General features: G+C 38.3%; 1 protein-coding gene across 8 annotated transcripts in view; it reads right to left on the bottom strand.

Annotated features, from left to right (window-relative positions):
• Positions 1–26,268, bottom strand: part of NOL4 (nucleolar protein 4) — a 180,076-nt gene that overhangs the window by 135,048 nt on the left and 18,760 nt on the right. For all 8 annotated transcript variants that reach the window (XM_015855552.3, XM_032442699.2, XM_015855553.3 and 5 more), the window contains exon 2: positions 9,336–9,485. In XM_015855552.3, coding sequence (XP_015711038.2) covers positions 9,336–9,485 — 150 coding nt within the window. The remainder of the gene's footprint in view (positions 1–9,335; positions 9,486–26,268) is intronic.

Genomic DNA, 26,268 nt, shown 5'->3' with positions numbered 1-26,268 from the left:
TCACAACTTTCTTTACAAAGATCTCTTCGATTTTCAGTGCTAGAAAGGCTTTTTTAAAAACATCCCTCACACCTCAGTAATGCAGACTCCCTTTTGCTTTTCTCAGTGAAGAAGAGCATCTCTACTTCATGAGATGAGGATAATGGCTTGCTAGCTCTGGCCTTGCTCTGAAGCAGCTGGCTTAACACCACCAGTGTCCTAAAAGCTCTCTAACCAAATCAGCACAAAGCTGAACACAAAATCCTGTATTTTACCCCTCAGTCAAGCTAAATGCCTGTGCTCAAGTTTGGGCTTACATACAAGCTGGCTTGCAAGTATTTCAGAATAAAACCTGTAGACCTATGACACTTCGTAACTAACTATATAGAAATACCTCAATGGTCTGACTTCATTAAAAAAAAAATGTTTTTCTATCCTCTATTCTATCTGAAAGAAAGCAACAGTGAGTCAGACCTCACAGATGCAGTAAGTTCTCACTGCCTTCAATGGCAATGTTCTTCTCAAGGCCATTAACTAACAAAAACTACAGCCAGACCATTTCATTTAATGATGCCCTGCAATCAAAGAACAGTACTGTATTGCAATTCCATCTTAAAAAAATAATAATAAAAATAAAATAAAATAAAATAAAATAAAATAAAATAAAATAAAATAAAATAAAATAAAATAAAATAAAATAAAATAAAATAAAATAAAATTAAATAAAATAAAGTAAAATAAAATTTTAAGAAAAAAAGGTCAGAAAAGTGAATTGAATTGAACTGAATTGGGAGATACTACGATTTACACCCACACACTTATGGTGCATATTTTTTTGTATGATTTACAGGAAACTGGTCATGTATACACCTCTATCAATAAGATATATCATACTGATAGAATATCCCAGAATTCATCTTATTAGCCATATTGATAATATATTCCAGAGCGCACCCAAAGAGGGAAATATGACTTGGATTTCATTAAAAACAATATATATATATATATATATATATATATATATATATATATCAAATGTGCTACATTAAAGTAGCTTTATGTGATTCCTTACTCCTACAGATGGTTTTATTATTATGTCTTCTGTTCTTTTGTAGGAACACTTTATCTTGTATCTGGATGTATTGCATGCCATGTACAAACCAGAAAATAAGAACATTCTAGCAGGTCAGCATTTAGGTGATGAGTGCTAGATACAGCTACTACAGTTGAACGCTTTTTACATTGTAAAGGGAAAAATACTCAAAGAAGAAACTAGACAGTAAGCTAGGAGTGCTACAATATTGTGTTCAGTTTACCTCCAGAAGTCACCGTCCATGAAAACCTACATATATTTGTGTTGTAACTCTGAACACAGAAGGAAATAGAAACAGAGTTGATATCAATGGCTTATGAGTCAACATTTTTATAATTTTAATCTACTGCACATGAAATGTCTACAGTATAGTAGATTTTGACAAAGAACCATAAAATCATTAAGGTTGGGAAAACCACTAAGATTCCCCAGTCCAACCATGAGCCCATCCCCACCATGCCCACTAACCACCTCCCTCAGTGCCACATCCACATGGTTTGTGAACACCTCCAGGGATTGTGATTCCACCACTCCCTGGGCAGCCGGTTCCAATACCTCACCACTTTTTCTGAGAATTTTTTCCTAACCTGAACCTTCCCAGCACAATTTAAGGCCGTTACCTCTTGTCCTATTTCTAGTTAACCGGGAAAACTGGCCAACTCCCACCTCACTACATGTGGGGGAACCATAGCATCCCCCAGAGGACATACGTCAACCCTTTCAAAATATCATCCAACAGCAAAAGCCTTCTAAATCTGGAATTAGTCTACATGCTGTCTATTGGATCCCATGCAAAACTACGAGAGGGAATTAATCCAGTATCTGATCATATAATCTGATTCATATTGGAGCTAAGTGAAGTATGCCCTAACTACCCATGAGAACAACATCGCCTTCCCATTGCATCACTTCAGGCAGAGAAAATGGGCAAAGTGAACTTCACATTCCCCAGTGTTCAGATGATTTAAGTGCAGGATGTTGTGATGATATAGCTTTCAGAGTTCCATTTTATTTGGTAAATTAACAAGCACTAAATTGAAGGCAGATTTTAGAACACATATGGCAGAGTAGGAAAGACAAGTGTGAGGAGAGAAAGTGAAATATTGCAAGTGAACCTATTAACCCCTAAAGAATTAACACAGAGAATGTATGTGTAGTCTGGAAGACACGATGTGTCAGATACGAGAGAATTTTTGTTGTGCATGTATATGGTTTTAATTCAGGATGATGAGGAAAGGGGAGATAATCCAAAGAAAAATTGAAAGAGGTGAGAGAGACACGTAGGGAGAAGAAAATGACAGTCTGTCCTGGGCCAACAGCCATCAAACCAGGTGGCAGAAATTGGTTTCTTGATGACAGGAGTGCAAGCCAGACAAGGAAAGTCCTTTCCTCACTTCAGCAAGAGGTCAGGATAGAAGGCTGACGTAGAAAAGCATATATATTATTACTGAGAGTTTTATCAAGAGCTCTCTACCCTGATATATTGAGGAAAATGTTTTTCTCTTTCATATCCAACTTTACCTTCACAGCTCCTCTTCCTCCCTACATAACAGGACTATCCTTCTGAGAGGGAGGGAATGCAGAGCATCTGTTATCTGGTTCCCTGCCAGGGCACTCAAAATTTGCCCTTGGGGGAAAAAAAAGAAAAAAGAAATAAAGAAAGGAAAAGCAGAAACAAGACAGAAGGACAAAAGTGCATAGGGCTTGGATGTTTCACCTTGCACAAAGGACTGGTGCAGATACGAGTATGTTAGTGTGTTAAGACCCTGCACATGCCTCATATTCTTCTTCTTCCCCAAGCACAGTTTTGCCTGGATAGAGACCAGCTAGGCTGCAAACTTTCTTAATTCTACTTGATCAAGGAAGTTGTACTGGAAGGAAATGATATTATTCATAATGTGACCTGTCAAAAAATTCTTCCCAGGGAAAACACGTTCAGTGTGGTGCTTAGAGGGGACTTGCAAACACATTCTTGATTCGAGAGGAGGAAAAAGTCACTTTATGTTTTACAATTTGAAGAATATTTTTCTTAGTTTGACAGAACAACATCTATTAATGCAAGAAATGGATGAAGAACAGGACTCCAGATATTCCCCACACCTAATAGACTCCCGTTTTTCCTCATATGTTGTATATTTATGTACTATGTTTCTGATGAGTCTTGCCTCTAGCTACTTCCCCTTGACACATCAATATGTCCCACAAGTTTTACAAGCCTACTTCTCTTCCAGCTCATCATTCTACTACTCTTTCTTCATTCATGGACTGGGAATTTTATTAACCAGCCCATTTCTCCTGAAACCTTTGCTCACAACTCAGGTTCATTGCTGCAGTGTTTCAAGACATTGCTCTGTGGCAATGTAGGCTCAACAGGCAGATCATTATTCACATGTAAAATATTCAAGCACATGGTATTTCAAGAGTTTAAGGTGGCTTCAAGACCTATGCAATCTGTTCTCAAGTAGACACTTAATTACAGGAAACACTCTCCAGATGTAATACACAAAGGTGAGGCATTTACTCTTCATATTTTATTGTTTAAATGTTATAAATCCATACATACATATGTATGTATGTATGTATGTGTGTGTATATTAAGAATAACAAAGGAAAATAAAATCTATTCTTAAAATCAGGGTTCAACCACTAAATTTGACTTAACTGTATGCAGAGCTGGGCCTGAGAAAAGGCGGAGATTTTCTTCCTCAGACTCATTAGTGCCATATCAATTTCTTGAAAATTTAATGAGGTACCTTTTTTCTCCCAGTTTGCTCAAAATTACAAAGAGATTTTGTGACTTTTGCAATGCACTGTCCCTGAAGCAATAACTTCTCCCATTTGCTCCCACCTTCTATATACCCCTCAACACTTGAATTTAAATTTCATATACAGCTGAGTGGTTGAAATCAAGATATGTATCTCAACAAAGGCACAGAGAAGCTAGTCATGCATTTGCTGCATGTCTGTCCCATTAAGCTGTACCAGTTCTTCTCCTGAACACTTCAGTCCTGTGTGTCCCTGTCTCCAGTTTGGTACAGCAGCTCGAATCTTAGAGCCTGATGTCTACACACATCCAAACAGACCTACAGGACATGGAGAGAAATATACTATCTCAAAGCAAAGCAGAGCCACCCCTCTGGGGATCATCTGCACTTCTTTCTGGCTGCTCAGGTAACTCTTTTAGGCCACACATCATTCCTCCATCTGTGGAGCTTGGCTTCCTAGAGAACCAGGGGGAAAACAGGAAGGGCAGGCACTTGTTTGGGCACAACTGCTGTCCTTGGCACCAAGGAACACACTCCTTTCCCACTGACCGGCCAACTGTCCTCCTGCTGAGTCAGCGGCTTGGCCTGACCTGTTGTCCTGTATCCTGCCTTGTAAGGGAATCTTCTCCCTCAAAGCCCTCCTGTTTGTGAACTTCCTTGGGAACCGTAGAACTAATCAAAATTATAAACACTGTATTAGGTAGTCCTTCAATCTGATGAATTTCAGTACTGAAACACTGTGGATATAATTTAAAGGTATGACAACTTCTGGTTTCATTTCATGTGTCTAAGTCATGCCTTTTTTTACTAGTATAAGTCTACCTACAAGTACAGCTATGCTGGCAAGGAACATAGCCTATCAATCTTATATTGTATACAAGTCAAGCACTTGAAATAAGCATGAAACCTGCTAGTTAAATGGGAAGTTCTCTCTTTTGTAAGTACATTCAAGGTTACTCTACCAAATTATCCACACAGAATTTGTATGGTTTCCTTCTCAAGTGTAAGTGTGCAGAGAAGAATAAAATGGGAACTTATTCTAATCTTGAATATTGAAGCACAGATGCTTTAACTAATGCGTAGGAACTGTGCCAAGAAAACTTAAAGTTTCAGTTTGGTACATTGCTGTACCATGAAAATGTAAAAGTTCTCTAAAAATATGCTGCTCTTTTAAAATTACCAAGCACCATATCCTATGTACCTTCCTGTGCAGCACCTCCATAGAAATCAAGGAGAAATCAGTTGCAAAAGCACTATTCATTATTAACATAAACAACTCACTAAAGATTATAGAATTGGTAATTTAGTCTGTAAGTTGCTGTGAACATATTTTTAGAGAGAAGTAAGAATGTCTTTGAGTACTCCAGCAACACTATAAGGGACACTATCAGAAATGAAAAAGGCTCTACCAATTCCAAATTTGTTACTCCATATAAATGCCAACAGTGGTTAATTAAATTACTTCTGACAATATCATTACTTGTCTAACCATGCTTGAATACCATTCAAAGTCCTGAATAAAGCAGTTTTTCAACTGAAAATAGTGACTCATGCATATGTAAGCATATTAATTACTCAAAATTACTATATTGCAGTCCTTAGAACTGTGCCACGTATTTTTTTTAGAAATAATCGGGTATGAAATATTTATGGATTACAAAAGTTTAGCAGTTTTTACCAAAAATGTGGCTTTCTTCCCATCATTTTTCTGTTGAGACATTCTAGTTGTCCCATCTGAGAGCAAAAGCAATGTGATCATGACATGTAAGGGACTATGAATTACACATAGCAATTCATAGAACCACAGAATCACAGAATGGCTTGGGTTGGAAGGGACTCCAAAGATCATAAGTTCCAACCCCACCTGCCACAGGCAGGGTTGCCAGCTGCTAGATTAAGATCAGGTTGCCCAGGGTCCCATCCAACATGGCCTTAAACACCTCTAGAGACAGGGTATCCACAGCCTCCCTGGGCAACATGTTCTAGCACCTTACCATTCTCTCAGTAAAATACTCCCCCCTGACATCTAATCTAAATCTCCCTTCCTTTAGTTTAAATCCATTACCCCTTCTCCTATCACTGCTTACCTATGTAAAAAGTTTATTTCCCTCATGTTTATAAACTCCCTATAAATACTGGATGGCTGCAATGGGTCTTCTCATATCTTTCTCTTCTCCAGGCTGAACAAGTCCAGTTCACTCAGCCTATCTTCATAGGAGATGTGCTCCAGCCTTTGTGGCCTTCCTCTGGACCCTTCCAGCAGCTTCACATCTTTCCTGTATTTGCCCCACACATGGACACAGATGGGGCCTCATGAGGGCAGAATAGAGGGCTACAATCACTACCCGCATCCTGCTGGCCACCCCTCTTCTGATGAAACCCCTGATACCATTGACTTTTCCAGGCTGCAAGTGCACACTTCTGGCTCATTTTAAGTTTTTCATGAACCAGAATCCCTAAGTCCTTCCCAGACAGGCCATTCTCCAGGATTTATTTTCCCAACTTGTATACATATCTGGGATTACCTCAACCCCAGTGCAAAACGTTGCAGTTAGCTTTATTGAACCTCGTTCAATTCACAAGAGCCCATCTTTCAAGTTTATCAAGGTTCTTCTGGATGGCATCCATTCCTTCTTTTGTATCAGCTGCAATTGTATCAGGTGAAGCACCATCCCTGTAAAAATTGTTCACTCAAACTATCTGCTGAATGCTTATGCATAATATATACATTCACAGAAGTCAAGGATGATTCACTTTTGACTTGTGAATAAAGAAGCAAGACTAAATTAATCATGTTTCCAATTCACTTAATAAAATTAAGATCTGCCAAAGTACTTCTGTTTGATTTATAAAGCTCTTAGGGTATCGTTTTTACAAGATTATTACTCAAGACGCTACCTCTTTCCTGCTGCTTCATCACAGAAGGAGATACTGTGTGGTTTTCTGGAACAGACTGACACTACTGCATATCGTTTTTAGTGAGAGTATTTTCATTGACAGGGCCAGTAAAGCAGCGTGTGTTCCTCCAGTTATTCTGGAAGAGTTGGAGGCTTATTTATTTAGCCTAATCCTTGTCTTGGGACAGACAGCAAGAATTGAGATTAGTTTGTTCTGGAGTCTTCTTTTCTTTCTTTTTCTTCCTTTTTCTTTTTTTTTTTTTTCCCCTCTTTTTTCTTTTTTTCCTTTTCTTTTTTAAGTCTATGGAGATATTTAAAAATTATGCATATGGATCTTGTCCTTGGGAAATACGATTCAATGTCTTTAACAAACTATTAAGTAATAAAATGAATTAAAAAACATTACTGACTTTGGTAATGACATAGAAACTTACATTTGCGCACCATGATTATCAGCTCATAGCAATGTAATAAACTCATGTCTCAATCCCAGTAAAAGTCACTATCACATGAAAGTACCATGTAGGCTACTGAGTCTGCAAAAATTGTTCTCGTAGAAATGACACAAGTTGTCTTTCCTGCTGTTTACAATAAGCATTTTTTTAATTTGACCTGGAATCATGGGATACATACAGTAGTAAATATTATGCTTTGTTTCATAAATATTTTACAGTAGGTTAAGATTTATAAATATTTACAGTAGTAAATATTAAATCAAACATAAGCATTTGTAGGATTATGACTTGAAGAATTCTATTTACAGTTGACAAAAATCTTTATACCTGTATATTATTCTACAGACTTTGTGACCTATACATTTGAGCAGCTTATCAAAATAAAGCAAAACAGAAAGATAAAGGTCAGTGAAAATATTACTTTTCAAATGTTTTCTAAAACACAAGAACAAGTATCAAAATGGCTGAGGTGACAGAAGAAAATTAATTTAGACAGTTTGTGTTTGTTAATCCTGAAATATCACTCCAAGCCATACAAAGAACACCCAGATGACTGGTGTCTTCCTTCATACATCTACTTTTAGGTCAATACAGCTGGGAACAAATTATAAGAATCCTTGCCAAGAGCTTATCCCACAGCAAACTGTCTGAAATAGCCAATAAATAAAATATACGTGAAGGGATTCAGAGAGACATAGTAAAGATTGTTATACACCTGAAAAAATAGTAATGAAAAAACAGCTATTTCTTACAACTAAAGTTTGAAATGTCGGAAACCTTGAGTACCTACACATTTTTGCTGGCCTTTCGCTAAAAATTGGTTAGAATCATTAGAATCATAGATTTCCATAAGGTTGGAAAAGACCTTATGATCATGAAGTCCAACCACAACCTAACCATACTACCCTAGCTCTAACAACCCTCTGCTAAATCATGTCCTGAGCACCACATCCAAATGGTTGATAAACACATCCAGGGATGGTGACTCAACCACCTCCCTGGGGATCCTATTCCAGTGCTTCACAACCCCTTCTGTAAAGAAGTCTTTCCTGATATCCAATCTAAACCTCCCTTTGGGCAACTTGAGGCCATTTCCCCTCATCCTGTCACCTGTCACCAGTGAGGAGACCAACCCCGCTCTCACTGTAAACACCTTTCAGGTATTGGAAGAAATCAACAAGGTCTCCCCTCAGCCTCCTCTTCGCCAAACTAAGCAGCCCCAGTTCCTCAGCCTGTCCTCACAGGCATATTCTCCAAGGCCTTCACAAGCCTTGCTGCTCTTCTTTGGGCCTGCTCCAGCACCTCAACGTCCTTTCTGTACTGAGGTGCCTAAAACTAAACTCAGGGTGGGACCTGACCAGTGCTGAGTACAGGGGCAGGATGACTTCCCTAGTCCTGCTCACCACACCATTCCTGATACAAGCCAGGATTCCACTGGCCTTCTTGGCCACCTGGGTACACTGCTGAGTCACTGCTGGTTAGCATGACTGCAGGTCAATTTTAAGGTTAAGAGCACTGTATTCAGTGCGACAAGTTTCCTCAGTACCCTCAGCCACCCTCCTGACGCCTTCATCTCACTGGGGTACTCTGTGTTCCAGCCAGGGTGGTAACAGCTGTGGCTTTAAGACTTCCAGAAATACACATTTTCAAACCATTAAGCCATTAAGAATACTTAGTAGCAATAAATTATAAGGAAACTTCATATGTGGAGATACAACACCCCATTTAGCAAAGTTGTCTCAGTATCTTCTAAGTCTTCTTTCAGACTTCATACATTTAATAACATCTTGTTAATATAGTTATTAGAGAAATTGTCGAGACATAATAGAAATAATAAATTCTGTTCTTCTACCAGTATGGGCACTCCTACTGGAGTCTATGGATCTGGCCCAGAATCCAGTGCATAGGAAGCATGGCCTTTCTGATTTCCAAACTGTATTTTGGCATGCATTACTGAAGTGCCTCTGATATAAATTTGAGGGTGAAGTTTGAAATACTAATCTGACTGGGAAAAAAAAAAAACAAAAAAAAAAACACCACACAAATTGCTTGTCATGTGACTAAATCCGAATAATCCATTAATTTAGAGACTGATGTTTACTTTTAGTTGGTTGTTTGTTGTTTTGAGGGGTTATTTTGTACTTACTGCTTTATATGTTCTCTTCTGTCCAGCATGTTTTCTGATTTGTTCTCCATTAGGCCCAGTTTCAACATGCATGGAATAGATAATGTCAAAGAAATCTTCTACCACGGCTACCCGCCGTAAAGACAGCTTCTCATCTACACCTACTCCATCCTGAAAAATAAAAAGAGAGAAAGAAAAAATAAGGAGGAGAGAATATATCTGTAAATGGTGATCATCATGGGACATATTCTCCTCTTATGACAGCAAGCTAAACACCCTGCCATTGGGAACTGAAGGTCACCCACTCAGTGCATGGCAGCAAGAGTAATGTAAAAAAGCTATATGATCAGAAGGATAGAATCATATGACACCATTCCCTGCAATCAGCACATTTTGCCAGACCAGGACATTTGGTCTCTTGGACAGAAGAGAATCACTCACTCCAGCATTTATAAAATGAAACAAAAAGTACCCACGCTTGTTTCTCCAAATGCACATACAACATTAAAAGGCATAAGCAGTTCCCATCACGTGGCACAGAAATGTACTATATGGCTGTTAATAAGAATCCATGAGATTTTATCCTCTCATTCTCCTCCCAGTAAATCTGTACATAGCATCTCATAAAGGTATTTAAGAAAGGGTTCTCATTTGCAGGTGACAGAGCTGACTGTAATTATGAATACAAAAGGAAGTTGTTAAAAACAATTTACTGACAGGAAATCTGCCTGAAAATATATTACAGGAATACATACCACAATGTGAGGAAAATAAAGGGATTTTTTGTTGTTGTTTTTGTTGGTTTTTTTTTACTCAGAGGTCAGAGTGGAATGAAGGACAGAAAAGTGAGGACACTATCATGTGATTTCTAAGCTAAAGACTTCTAAACAGAGAGAAGTCCCAGTGGCTCTGAAATTTATCATTGCTGTTCAGTTCATGCCTTTTAGATAGGACTATCCATAAGAGATTGTTTGTTGTTTTTTTTTTCACAGCTGTCTATGGATTCAGTTCTGATGAAGAGGCAGGAACTGAGACTCTTGTTTTTCCAGGGCAGGCAGCTGTCAAGCAGGCTGTTTTCTAATACAAGGTAAGTATGTGAGGAATAAAATGAGAATGGCCCATTCACTTGCAATCCATCACAATCTTTAAAGTCAGATCTCAGAAGGCAACGACGTCACTTAACCTTCAAAGGGCATTTTAAGCAATAAATGCTTTCAAAACCTAAACATTTGATAATGCTGTAAGTCATGCTACAAAATAATAATAATAATAATAATAATAATAATAATAATAATAATAATAATAATAATAAACCCACTCTGATTTACATTCACTCTTTTGTAACAAAGCAAATGAAGTTAATGCTGTTGTGACCAAATACAGACGAAAGATGAGAAATGAAAATACAACAATTACATACAATTCCAAGTTGCTGCCCCCACTCTAATAACTTCTTAATAATCTACCCCAGTAAGTTTGCTGGATGTGGAAAACTACTTTTTTTTCTCCCTCGTCATTTTATTCCAACCCATGTACTTTCATATTTTACAAACTTCATAGAAAGGACTAAAATAATCCCAGTGGCTTCAAAGGATCCCCAGTGGGGCAAAGGGACACTGACACATCACTGGCAATGATAGAGAAAATATCAGTATCTCTATAGCACAGTTTTCTACAAGTATCTGATGGTATCAGATTAAGTGGTGTTAATACTCTACTAGCCATACAAGCTTGTGCTGTCCTGTTCCATCATGCCCCTGCCTCTTCCCAGCCTTCTTCAATGAAGTCCCCTGCCCAAAGCTAGATAGTTTCTGCCATCCATTCAGAGGTCTGCTCTCTGTCTCAGGAAAGCTGGAATGGAGCAGAACTCCCTCACACACATGATAAGAGGATTGCAAAGAAGAATGGCAGGTGTGACTGTTTTGAGGATGGGCGAAAGATGAGGAATGTACAGTCTCCACCAAAGATTAAATCCTCATTTAATCTTTGAGATCAGCTAGGAAGAACCGCTCAGAGACAGTAGAGATGCTCCCATGCCCTGAGGAGTCCCTACAATTTCACTAACCACCTGCTCAAAAATGTTTGGGCCTCATGCCAGGTTCTGGTATCAGCAGCATTAAGAATTTCCTTTGTACTGCTCTTCATTGCTGTGCATTATAATAAATAAATAAATAAATAAATAAATAAATAAATAAATAAATAAATAAAGTGTTCTACAGAAAGGGCCAACACAAAATCAAGATTTTTGTTGTTTTAATCTTTAGGGAAATTCTCATGTGAGTTCTGCAGGGGGCCAATCCTCCATCATTATTTTCACACCACCCAAATGGCTCAGTGGGATCCCTAATGATTTCAAATGCTCTTATTATGACGACGGTGTTATCTCATGCCACTCTCAGAACTGTCAGAAGTTTATAGCGTTGATTAACTGATAAAGATTTTATCTGGTTATTACTAATGAGTTTTGTTTTAGGAAATTTCCTGTGGGGGAGCTCTCTTTTTTAATTAAAGAAAAATGCATTACAACAATATTAATTTAAAACCTGAGATGCCAGATCAGCAAAGCTGACACGTACAAACATTAGGGATGTATTCAAAGAAGAACTTCAAGATGGAAATTATTTTTGCTGCTGTTGGTGGCAATAATGTTCTTTTTTTGGCAGTCCCCCTGCCCACTCCCTCACTGGTCTCTGATACCCAAAGGGAGGTAGGCATGTTCTTCATTTTGTTCTTCAGGTTTTGTTTCATTCAGGTGACTATAGCATGAAGTATCACTGCAACCTTTAAAAACACAAGGAAGTAATATCTGCACACTCTTTGTCATGCCCTTTAATTGGAATGCCAGAAAATGCATACAAACTTTCAAAATCTTGTCAGTCAGAAATGACAGGAAAAAAAATGGTGTACACGGAGCAGAAACTTCTTCAGGAGAGACAACACTATCACTTAGCAATTATGTTTGTATTTCATCATAAATGAATCTGGTTGGACCTGGGCAATGAATTGGTCAGGATTCATTCTGCATAGTGCTGCATACGGTGATGAGGCAGACCTTGTTTCAGAAAGCTTGCAGTGTTAAAAAAGGTGCTGAATTGCCGTGAGTCGGCTGTTAAGTACATCTGGCAGTGCTCTGCAGAGACGCAAGCTCTAACTGCAATATACCAGATGAGTAACCTGAATGAGAATGAGATAGCTATTTACTAAGACTTTAGATATCCCAGCACTGACATTCCAGCAAGCAAAAATCTGGGCAAATGATACAACCCCAGATCTCCATTTAAACCATAATGTCTCTGAAGTGGACGCAGTTGTATCAGACTTTCCTATCACATGCCATTACATTACACTTTTATCCCGAAACTGCTATTTGACAAAGGCATTAACAAAGCAGGTCTTCTTCATAAGCTGGCTTTGGGTAAAATTTTCAGTGCCTAAGGGGAAATTTTTTAGCTTCAACAAAGTCTAAAAAGAGATGAATGGGGAATACATGATAATGCTATTCAGATGTCTGAAAGGCTATGAAATGTCCACAAGGGACAGGACAAGTAATAGGCTTAAACCACAGCAAGGGAGATTTACATTACACATTAGGAAAAGCTCACTATTGATGTGGATAGTCAAGTACAGTAATAGTTTGCCTGGGGAGGTTTTGGGATCTCTGTCACAGGAGGATTTTAAGACCAGGTTAGGAAAGTATCTGTCAGGAACAGTTTGAGTAAATCCTCTCTTGGATAGACCAGATATTAATTGAGCCCCTTCTTGATAACTCAATAACCGAGAAGCTCAAAGTTCACTTTCAAAGTTACAAGTGTACTAACAGCTCTAGGAGAGCAGGAAAGATATTTATAAATCACTGGGATATTTTTAGGCATCTTTTTTGTCTTGGCAAGAGCCCAAGTCTCACTCTTGGAGTTAACTTAGGGATAGAAGTTTCACTGTGTGTTTCTTTTCAAAAAGTGGACTTAGACACTGACATTTTTTAGGTTGACTGTCATTCCACTTGTTTCAACTATCACAGTCATATATCCTTACTTTAAATCCATTGCCTCAGATTCCTGTCTGGTCAGCAGTGTGACAATCACTACAGTATTCTCCTTACAGGAATTGGAACAGTTTCAATCTCTGCCACATCAGAGTTACTTAATTCCACTCTTTGCAATGCGGACCTCATTTTATGTTTATTACTATGATATTCCTATGTGCCTATCATACAAATAAATAGATGTTTCTTTTTATTTTCAGCCCTACAAACTGTGTTTTCAGTCTGAGATTAAAGTTGTTCAATTTTGTTTAGATATCTACACAAAGAATACTCTAATACACTTCTGGACAGTACTGATTTTACCGACAGTTATGCACCTCTCAAAAACTGCTGAGCATCCCTTTGAACAGTGATGCTTGAGGAGAAAGTCAGTTTCTTCTATTGAGATGGAACCCACAGGGCTAGCAAAGGTAAAGAGAAAAAACATTGCCAATTATGCAAAGAGGTAAAATTCCTAGCAATGAGATGAAAAAAATCTATTAAAAAAAATAATAATCCCAGAAAGCAGTCATTTTAGCAGTTAGATGAATGAAATAAGCCTTTAAAATTAAAACTAACCAAAAAAAGGTTCTTGCTGTTTCTTCCTTGAGAGCACCTGCAACATCTCATGTTGAAGTTTCGTGGGGCAAATAAGACTCATAAAACATCCTCTTGCTTCATGAATGAATATAACTATCAGCATCCTTACAATGTTTGAAAAATATTCCTATAAAACGCTATAGAAGGAAATAGCAAATAAAAGAAAAGGTTTGGTTGGTAGTTCTGTAAAAAAAATGTTTAGGTCTATAAAAAACCCTGCTGTAAAAGCATCAGAGCCAGAAGAATCTACAAAACAGTTTAGGGGTAGATGGAAATGACAATCAACCTAAAAATGTTGTCACGTTACATAAATCACATGCAAATACAAGACCACTTCGAATGATGCAGTATTTGTGTAAAATTTTCTGGTATATACCAGTTCGGATTACAGAGGACATAAAGCAAATCAGTGCAATCGTATCTCAGCTGACTGGCATGCACATTTTCACCGGACAGAAAGCAAAGTCTTTTGCTGATTGAAGCCCTGTGCCCTGAATGTTCTAAATGACCTTACAAATTTGTTTGCATGTAATCCAGCCACCATGATAGCTTACACATAAGGAACACCCAACATGATTGTGTGCTGGTGTTTCACTCTTTTTGTAGCAAACACTAGCAACGTTTGAATTGTAAACAATAGGATGAACCAGTAGCCTATGTGTAATATAATCCTTATATACCTGCACGCTAAAATATTTTACAATAAGTCATCAGATTGAAAACACCATTATTTTTTCCTGCTTTCATCTGCTTGCTCAGATGTAGCTGTAAAAATACGAAAGATTGATGTCTGTTTAAGAATATCTCTCGCTACTGTAGAAGTGAACAAATCTACTTTTCTCAGCACACTGACTTGAATTCTCAGGTTATTAGTACATTCATTTTAATATCCAAATCTCTTCTGTCTGCATCACAAAAAACTACAACAGCTCAAAAACTATTATGATTTTTCAGTTATTATTAAGTGGGGAAAAAATAGATTGTTTCCATCTAGTTCCTAATGGAAGTTGCCTATAAGAGCAAAAGGGACTTATATTACTTGAAATTTATTGTTTCTGATACCCATCATGTGATCCATCTGAACAGCTAATCTCATCTTTTGCCAGCAGGTGGAGACGGGAAAAATCAAAGATTCATTAAGGCAGGAATGCACCATTTCCGCGAGCCGAGTTCTCCCTCTAGAACTTTTAGAGCATTAAACACTACAACGAATAAAGCAGGAAGCGTGGATGTGACATTAACAAGTCAAACCTCCCTGTGGAAATAAATTTTGAAAATCAAAAGGATTAACTTTGAAAATAGAATCAACTGAAGTAAGATAGCAAATTAATGTGCCATTTGAGATAAGAAACTAAAAATAAACAATACAAAGTTTAGGATTTTCTTCTGAGCAGAGATTTATGAAAAATGTATGAGTAAAAGTTCCCTGATTGTCTCGATGGGAGATTTTCAGAGACCCAATAAACAGCAAGAGCAATCACATGAACTCTGAGTTCATTTTCTCTTTGTCTCTTGGACCAGTCCAGATGATGGGAAAGCACCAAAGTAAAATCTTTCAACAAGCCATAAGAGAATGAGTGATGAGTGCCGATTAAATCTAAAAGATCCCACCTAAAAGGACTGTCCTACTGAGTAATTTCAGGTGAGCTCATCCTCTAGTGTAAATCACTAGCCCTATTAAATCAAGCTCTTGCAATTACAGATAATGGATTGTGGAACCCAGCTTTGCCAAGCTGCAAAAGGAAGGTTTATTTCCATGAAATGTAGTAGTATGGTCCTGGGAATGATTTCAAGACTAATAAGATACCTTCAGAGGTATCATCAGAAACCTGTTTGGTCTTCTGGCACAAAGAGAATAATAACCTGGTTAGTGTCCCTGGGACAAATATTTAAAGCTTTATCCATATTGGAGAAGAGCAGAAACTTTTCATCTGTCTTAGGAGAATTACAGATGGATCCATGCCATCACCAGGGCTAGTGCAGGGGAAGAGCTTACAGATGAAACATGGGGCCTGTGTCCCTTGTATTTCCTATTAAAATAAGGAAGCAAGAAGCATTTTCAAACAGATGCCTCAAGTTGAATCCAAACGAACATGTACAGACAAAACCCCAGTGAAAATTCAAAACAGGCAGAGCCTGCAGGTTACATTCCTTAATCAAGAGCTACTTCTTCACTAAGGTCTGAATGCTGTTTTTCCTTAGCATGCTAACACTTGTGGGTTTTTTAAATTTATTTCTACTTTTTTTGTTAATTATTTCTTTTTAGACTTTTAAACATTCACATAATAGTTGTGAATAATAGGTCACAAGGCAGGCCAAATTTTACTATTTGTTAAGTCTGTTGATCCAGTCTAACCAAACAGCATGGCTGATATGTAGGTGAGCAAGCAGAGGAGCACAAGAGGAACAGAGATGCAGAGCTAAGCTGTTGATAACAATGAGCTTCTTTCACAATGCACGTATTTCAGGCTGGCTCTAGTCTGCTCCCCAGCACTGGATGCAGTTAAGTGAATGTGGACATCTTTGTTTCAAGCACACTTTCCTTTTCCAAAAGAAAACACCAGTGCCAATGCAGCCATTGTATCTTAATTACAACTTGCATCTTTTTTATGTGTGGTGAACGCTACCCAGACTGGTGAGGAAAATGCTTACATATCTAGCTCAGGGACACACACTGCCCTGGTGTGACAAGGAGAGCAGGAGGAATGAAGATGCTGAACATATATGCTGCCATGGAAGCCATATTGCCATTTTACCCCCTCTACACGCCTCCTACGTCAGCAAATTCCTGCCTGCTTAGGATGCTGAAATGGCAGGAGATGCTTTCATCACTAGATGCACAGTCCTAGTGTGCCTGTGCTCTTTCACGCTTTTTGTTTGTGTGAGAGAGAGAGGTTTGTTTGTTTGTTGGATTTTGGGTTTGGTTTTATTTCACAGAGAAAGCAAATGATTGCTTTATTTTGCCCACAAAACTATCTGCAGTAGATATATTTAATACTGAATGAACCTAGGTATTAAGTGCATCATATTTAGTAAAAAGTAGCTGGAACTGGATGGAAAGAAGGGAAGAGCTCATACAGCACCTCCAGGAAGACTGCAGTTTGCACTTTTGTGTGATCAATTTGAACAAGTCCATAATTAAGTAATAAATTCATCTTTTAGAAAAAGCATCTAGAAAATAATTCCTGATCTTAGAGCATTTTTAATGGTATGTCCAGAAGCCTTTACTTAATACAGAGATGTGACAACTATTTCCTTCTTTGAAAATGTTTACCAGACTTTCAATCCGTGTTCTCTGAAGGATGCTGTCTGTTTTCTAGTGAGATGGTTTTCTATGAGAAATAATTAAGTTTTATCTTTGAAATGTATCTCTCTCTTTTTTTTTTTAACATTCACTTAAGCTATGGAAATATTCAGTACATTTCACTTGCTCACTTCGAACCCACTGTTTTGTAAGCTACAAGGTAGGACACTTAGTTAGGATGTTAAGAGTAACCAAAGAGGTGGAGTGCAACACAGACAAATTTTATCTAAAGTTTTTGATTCATCTCATATTCATTATCAAAGTTTTAATGCATTTTCTTCTTCCTGATGGCTCATTAGAGGATTTGTCTAAGTATGAGGAACTTTCAACAAAATTTTCTGTAATTGTGTGAATTCTAAGAAATGGCATTTTTTAAGCTTAAAAAAAAAAAAAAAAAAAAAAAAAAAACCTGCCAAGACTTCAGTTCTACCATGAAACATGATGAAAATGTGTGAAAATTCATCCAATTAAAATAGCATGCTATTCTTTTACTATAAGTAAAACTGAATGTAAAAATAAGTAGTAGGATAGCAATAATATACAATAAATATCTCTTGTATGAGAATGACAATAATTGCCCAAACAAGGTTACCAGAATAAAACAGTTAATTCTCTTCTATTATTTTTGCCTGCTGAGGGTAATAAAAGGGATGAGTGTGGATACTAAAGTGATCCTGTTTGATATGTTTTGGTATTTCGTTTTGCTGTTTGTTTGTTTTTTTTTTAATTATTGTCTCTGGTATTGTCACCAGCTCAGGAAACAGCAATGGTAAATCTACTAATAATATTAACTCTTCACATTCCTTTGATATCTCTAAACTCACCCAATTACATTTTAAAGTTTGCTATACTTTACAGGTATTCGAGCAGTAGGGGAACGCAATGTAGATCTATAATGCCACCTTTTTTCAGACTGATGAAATGCAACTACTGTATGCCCAAAGTAACCTAACACTAAAGTGGAGTATAAATGGTGAAAACACATTGCTCCAAAGTGCTGCCTGTAAAATTAAATGTGTATTTTTGAATTATCTTCCACATACTCTAAACTGTCTGATGCGAGGGTGCTCCCAGAGGGAGCTTTTTTAATAAATAATGTGATCATGCATGTGCCAAGAGTTACATACTGTAATCAGGTTACCACACCACAGATCAACACTGTTCAGTGACAATGCTTAAAAACATATATATAATAAATAGCTTTAAAAGCCTGTGTAATTTCTAAAATACTCTGAAAAGTCAGGGTTGGATCAGAATACTGTTAGTAGGTTACGGTGTTACTCTGTCCAGATCTTCGGGCTCAGATCCAGCAAGGGCTTCTGTCCCTTCAAGTTCCTTCCACCTGCTGTGAGCTGCAAGGAATAACCCTGGGGTGGCAGGGATGAAGTGTGTGACCTAATCTCTCCCATCTATGTTTCTGCAACAGCTGTTCACTTGCTTACACAAAATGAGTTCATGGTCTCAGCACAGTTCCCGGAGGACAGCTGTCTCCATCACCAAAACCATTGCTACAACAGACCATTAGGTGCCATTAATTGGTAACCTCATTAGCAACATCAGTAAAGGCACCAGGGATCAGCTTTTCATCTGCACTGGTGCTGTACAGGCAGCTTATGGTAGGAATGGATGAGAAATCATTAGTGGCTTTACATTACCCATAGAGAGCCTTGATTCTGATACAACCCAGGTACTGGTTCAGTGGGCACAGAAGAAAGAGAGCTGTCTGTGGCCCAAGTGCCAAAAGGGACAGCAGCCTTCAGCACAAATCATGCTCTAAACAGGGGCTGGTTCTCTGTTTTAGTTGCCAGTATACTGCCTACTCTGGGAGAAAGCTGCCTGAGTGGAAACAAAGTGGTATCTCTGAGATTAGAATTTCCTGGAGGAAAAACTGAAATGGAAGTCCCTCTAGATTTCTGCAAGCAGTAGTGAATAGGGATTATGAAGGGACTTGCTGTAATCATACAAGCAATGTTACGTGATCAGGCTTACAGGCCTCTGGTCACTCATCTGTAAGATTAGCACAAAACTGCATCCAAAGGTCTGAGTGCACGGCACAGATTTCTGTTTGCACACAAGGTGATCAAATCAGACAATCGTGGAATCGCCAATGTTGAAAAAGACCTCAAAGATCATCCAGTCCAACCATCTACCTACCACCTATGTTACCCTACTAAACCATGTCCCTCAGTACAATATTTAACTATTTCTTGAACACCTCCAGGGACAGTGACACAACCACTTCCCTGAGCAACATGTTCCAGTGCTTCACCACTCTTTCAGAGAAGTTGTTTTTCCTAATATCCAACCTGAATCTCCCATGACACAACCAGAGGCCATTACCTCTCGTCCTATTGCTAGTTATGTGGGAAGGGAGAACCCAGCCAGAACTGGTTGTAGAGAGTGGTAGGACCTCCCCTGAGCCTCCTCTTCTCCAGACTGAACTATCCCAGCTCCCTCAGACACTTCTCATAAGACTTTTGCTCACATCACAGCCCTGATGAACTAAGGTCATGAGTGAAGTAGGAACTGTAAAGAGAATTAGAATCTGTTCCCAGATGAAGGGACACAGGATCTAGAAAACTCCAGCAAAACATCAGATACAGAATGTTTCCATCAGGTCTGAAACAGAAATAGATAATGGCATGTCAGATATCAACAGTAAATTCTCAGTGTAGCCAGAAAATGTCACAAACCAAATACCTAGCAGAGATCTTCAGGAAAACTCACTAAAAGGACTGCAGAAATCTTCACTCCAAAAATATACTGCTCTTATGCCAGACCTGAGGGAGGGCTTGTGTGTTCAATAGTGCACACTGAACTAAATTAGTTGGTAAATAAAGAATATTGCCTTTTCTATAATAATTTGTTAATGTGTGTGCAGATCACATTTTACAAAATGAAATGACCTCAACAGACTTGTATGGGGCTCTTTAACAACTCATTTGTAGCTTTAATCTTTAATTAAATTACCTTTGCCTAATTCTATTTTATACAACAATTTTCTCTCCTGGGTTACCTAGGCAAGAACAGGTACCAGATGCGATGCCCAGTGTTTCTGCAAGGCAGCATCACTGCAGTCAGATCCTTTACACCATTTTTTCTCCTCTTCTTCCTCCTCTCTTCCCCAACTGTAAACAAAGTCCACAGCATGAAGAGGCCAATCCCTGCCAGCAGAAGCAAGTTTTGAAAAACACTGCTCAGCCATATGTTCAGCCCTGACCAGCAAGATCGTTAGGAGGCTGACATCTGCAGATGGAGAGTTCATATCACCATTCAGCAGAAACATGCTGCTACTGCACACTGAAGTCAATATTAGCTAGGCTTTGCTTAGGATAAATTTTCAGCACTGGCCTGCAATTTCACCTTGCCAATTAATTTTCTGCTACACTGCTATCTAAAAAGAACCTAAGGGAAAAAGAAAAAAAAAAAAAAAGTGGTGATGACTGAAATAGGGAGCCTTTAAAAACCCTTCTCATAATGAACATTCTTCTGTATCAAATACTATAATGAAAATGTTTCTGTAATAGAAAGCACTTGAACCTTCATGAAAGCCCACCAAGCTCTCTTTGGCCTACAGTACTTTGCACTAAGAGGATACAGCCATCTTAAAGGGTATCCTTAACTTATTTGAAGGCCAAGTAGACTGAAACTTTCTCCAAATAAACTCTCATCAACGTGTTTTTAATGAGGATAAGAATATAAGTCTTTCTCACCTTACTTAATGCCCTTCTGAAAACACTGAGAATACTCTGCGTTCGTGGGAGTCGTATTGGTTCTTCCTATGGAAGCAGTAAGATAAAACATGTTTTTCCCACTGTTTTTCTCTCCTCTGCTCTTCTTCCAGTCTATCTGCAGCTTCTCATGTGCTCCAAACCGTTATTTTTGTTTGTTAGTCTGTTTGTTTGTTTTTTTTCCAGGGCTTAAACAGATTTATGGTTAGCAATTTCCACAGAGACTGTGTGCATGTTCTCTCAGGCATGCTCAGGCACCACTCATTGGAGGGCTGGGAATAAAAGCTGTGTCTGTTCTGCCACTGGCAATGAAATTCAGTGGGTTCATGCTTGCTGGGCCCTTCCTTCAGGCCTTTACTTCATAGCAGTCCCCTTCTTGGAAAGCCTACACTTGAACAATATGCCTCCATATGAACTGTATGCGTTTTGCAATCTTATCTAATATGCACTTGTATCATTGACTGTAAAAGTGGGAGAGTTGGCTTAAACTATTTCCTTTATTTGCTTTGAATATGAATATGACATAGATGTCTGGACTACAGATTCAAGGTAGAAAGGGGTTGAAGCTTCAGTTACAATAACTGTACTCCAATCTAGAAAACACCCTAAACAGCAAGCAATTCAAAACGACAGTAATTGCAAATTAAAACCTCAGATTTGTAAATGTTACATTAGTGTGGAAAAGGTAGGGTTTTTCCTCATAATTTTTTAGTGAAGACAGTAGATGCACTGCAGTTCTGATCACTGATGATGTTGAGAGCCATCCCTTTCCTATTTTTAGCAGAATTAAACAAACATACAAACAATGAAGGAAAACTTAACTTCCTCAACAGCAGTTCAAAAATAAGGGGATAGAATAAGTAGGTAACTTGAACAGGAAATCAGAGTATTTGCAAGTTAAGGACTCCCTATTAATCAGATGCTTGCAAGTCTCTGTCCTAATCTACGCATGCCCATGAATTTACTACCATACAGTGTTGCTTTGCATGCTAATGTTAATACACGTAAAGCACAGTTGATGAAAGAAAAGATGCAGATGAAATAGTCTGCTCCATATAATTAAATTCTGTGATTATTCCTTCATATCTGCAGCAGTTAATATGCAAACTATAAGGATCTTCACAATTATTAGTAACACTCTGTGAAACAAAACGCAAACCCAGCAGTATATTAACATTTTTTTTTCCTCTTTAATAATGTATCCTTGGTTGCACTTTCTTTATACAAAAAGACTAAACTTTCAAATTTCTCAGCTGTTTACCAGAACAGGAGGAAAAAGTTGAAAGACAGCATTAGAATTCAATTATGTGTTAAATACGGTATAATGGCTACATTATTCATCAGGTTTATGAGAATTTGGTGCTCTCTGTCTTAATCCTACTTTAAACTAGTCTGTTCAAACTGAAGCAAAACCATAATTCATCAGTATTAAGTGACTTGCCCATTTTCTCACTCCTCTGCAAATACTGTGTGTATTAAGATAATGGGATACAGCGCTCGGATGTGTTCAATAATAATAATGATAATAATGTTTCTCTTCCTCTCATTATGTACACATGCTGTGTACAGCTTGACTGATTGATACGGTCATCCACCCCAGAGCCAGTCATAATTCATGGCTTAGCTTGTAATGTGCCAGAGGATCTCTTGAGATGAGTAGTACTCTACAACATCAGGGATGTTACAGATGAAAGAAAAATCATCTGGTCACTTATCCCTGATCGTATAGGAATGTTTTTATATTGTTTATGACCTAGTCTGCGCAGTCAAGTTTTAAATGACTTTTCTGAGAAACTGTTTTACAGACTTTGGATGAGCCTCTGGGAACAGCCCGCTACAGAATGTTTGTAGACTGTTGTGCCACTGCTCCTTAGTTATGCTCACTTGGAAGGTAGGCACTACGCTAACACTCCCCAGGACACACCTCACAGACAGTCCCTCTGCCACATGAGATCATGTCTGCGGACAAAGAGAGCCAGCAAGGGCAGGTGATCCCCTCCTCAGGGCTCTGCTGCAGCTCACAGTCCCTGCTCTGCTCGTGCAGCTGCCAAAATACATCTTCTTTTGTTAGATGTCCAGAATATTTTTTTTCTTCTGGAATAATAACATAATTCAGAATCCCATTGAAGAATTGTATTGATTTCAATAAACCATGACTCAAGCTCCCAAGTTGTTCCCTTCTTTCTACAATCTTGCTCTGTCTGCAAAGACCAGGGATACACTGTCATCAGTTTTAGCCTCTTAGCAAAGATAATACAAAGCTCATACAAAGCTGACCGTAGTTTCACAACCACCTCAGAGATAGCTGAGGTTTTGAGGCTTCAAGTCTACTTTACAAGGAGAGCCAAGACTTTTATCTTGCTGGCAACATCAATGATAACATTTTTTAATATGTAGAGCAAAATGCTATCAAGAATGCAATCGGAAAGAGAAATATTTTGTTTCTTTTTGCAGCAATTCAATATTAAAATGCATCCTCTGAGACACCACTGTGCCTACATGAAGCAGCAACGTGCTTGTCTCAGGACTTCATCTTCTCCTTCCTGCACTACATTTCCCAAGACACACTGCAAAAGGAGATCTCGTGTATCAGGAAACTTTTACTATTATCAAGGATGCCAGCATAGTATGAATTTTTGCATCACATCTCTCTCTTTGTAAATACATTGTACGTGCTCATTTCTTTGCCCTTTATAGCAATCAGTATCTGCAAATATCCTAAAAGGTTTTGCAGCGTTTGTACCAACAGATGGAGTCAGCTGTGTGGACTGAATATGTACTGTATCCACATCACTTAAGCCCTGTCTGCTCTAAGAAATACACTGTTACGTTCCTGATGAATCACACCTGCTACCCAAACTGCAGATAAGGCCGGTTCTCCCCCACTAGAGAAACCATAGATTTTAAATCCTGCGTCTTCAGTGGGAAAAGAAGCATGGGGTACCTACAAGATGTTAAAAGACGGTAGACAGTCCATGCTCTGTTCTTGCAAATAGCCTATTACAGTACTACATTCAGAGTGCTACAGTCTTTGAAAGGAAATGACACAGTAATTTCCTATCAAATCAAATCATTTCCAGCATAACTTTTCATTGGGGGTATTCTGCATGTATCCTGGCATTTGTTTTCTGGGGAGACATCAGGCACAGCTGCACGTCTGGTAAATATGTATGTTTGTTTTTATGCATGCGTGTGTGTGAAATTAAATTCAATTTGATTCAATAATATGTTACTGGCATGGCAGGCTGGCTAGCCATTGCCTGAGAAAAACAAACAGACCCTTGAGGTAGCTGTCAGCAGCTGGTGTAATGTGTTTGGGATGGGGTTTCATTCTCTATCTGGGGTTTTATTCCATCTATCTGTTTATTACCATTTCCAATCCTGTTCAGTCACTTTTAACAGTAATCTGAAGGTACTTCATCTGAAGCCATCTGAAGGTACTTCACAACACAATGCTATCACTGCACTCTGTTTCTCCTAGGGTCAGGAACACTTTCTCATCAGGCTTTTTTGACAAACAAACGTCACGATTTCTGGTATAAAAAAATAAATATCTTCCAGAAACTCCCCCACATTTTGGCTGTGGAAGCAAATGTGTTGCTTCATTTCATTTTCTCCTGATAAATTTTCTGCTCAGATGCTCCATTTTCTCTTTTTTGCTGTTTCGTTTTATTTGCTTGTTGTCTCCTTGTGTTTCCCCTTCTATGTCACGGCCATCCATTCTCCATTCAGTGTATCTGCCTCTGCTCTGCATATTCACTGAAATAAAGAAAACTATTAAGATGACGCAGCATCCAGCCTAACATCCTATTGTTTGCCTTCCTCCTTTCCAGACCCCAGTGATATTGGTTTTGTGACCTCAGCTATATTGGGTTTTGTGAGTTATTAGAGAGTAAGGAACCATTTTGTTCGTCTCATCTCATACTATATATAACTTAACCTGCAACATTGTGTGAATTAATCCTTGTGCACCATAGGTATTAAGGCAATTTATTTGGTCCCACACAAGTCAACCAATTAGAATTATGCAGCCCAGGAAGTGAAACATTCATGACACTTTCACATCAGATCGTCCCAAGCTCCCAGGGTTGCAGCAGAAGGAATTCTCTCAGTTTGGATAAGACAGCACCTGGTGAGTACAGCCTTCAACAAGTCATTTACCGCAGGGCTCTCATTTGCCAGAGCCTTTCAGTATGCAGCAGCATAGTCACGCAACTTTTTCCATATAATGCTTTTACAATTTGATTTGTAAACCTCAGAACCCGAAACTTAAAGACTCTCCTACCATAAAGCTAAGATTTATATAATTTGAGATACATTCAGCATTCCTTCTATTTAATTAAATATTAGCCTTTTGTTGTTGCTACAATGTTGTTAATAATTACTTAACCTGGATTTGGACCATTAAAAATTAATGAAACCGGTCTGAAAAATATTGTGATTTAATAAATAAAAAAAGGAGCAGTTGTTCAGTTCCCTGTTTTCCAAATACACAAGACACAGAATCATGGAATCCTTAGAGTTGGAAGGGATCTCTGAGGGCCATTGAGTCCAATTCCCCTGCAATGAAAAGGAACGCCACAGCTAGATCAGGTTGCATGGGGCCTTATTCAGCCTTGCCTTGAAGGTCTGCAGGTCATCAACCCCACTTGGGACTTCTGCAGACTTTTAAGTGAAAGTTCCCAAATAGCAATTGCTGACCATTTGCAGCTTACAAATCAACTGTCTCTGTAACCACAGTAACCACGGGCATGTTATACACTCATCGGTCAAAAGTTGATAATAACATACCTGGGGTCCTTGAGAGATTTTGGGAATTGACAGGGAGTTTCTGCTACAACTACCAGTCTCTTCTATAGAGATGGGAGGATTACTAGGTGATTTTTGTCTGGGTTTTTTTTTTAATACAGAAGTAGAATTTTCACACAAGCATTTGACTTTAGATGAGATTTTTTGAGGGAAAAAAAAAAAATGACAAACACCATGGGACTCACAAAGAAATTGTAACCATTGATAGCACTCAATTTTAAGCTATTTCAACATCTATGAAGGAAGAGAGAGCTTCCTTCTCTTTTGCACTCTAACATCTTCAGGATACAAATAGGGCTTTGTGGTTAGCTCTTCACAAAGGAATTCAATGTTATTTTCATGAGTGATGCTATTATCAGTCAGGTGCGCTACTATTAGGTGTCGTCTGTGTACTATTGAAGACAATGGGAGTTCCCCATTCGATGGGGATTTGATGATGTATTCAAAGACATGCAGCCCAGCAAATAAAAAATATATTTGGTATATTAC

The sequence above is a fragment of the Coturnix japonica genome, chromosome 2, assembly GCF_054131305.1.
Source record: "Coturnix japonica strain WE chromosome 2, WE-NBRP24, whole genome shotgun sequence".
Taxonomy (NCBI): Eukaryota; Metazoa; Chordata; class Aves; order Galliformes; family Phasianidae; genus Coturnix; species Coturnix japonica.
Note: the sequence above shows the minus strand (reverse complement) of the source record. Positions and strands in the feature narration are given on the sequence as shown.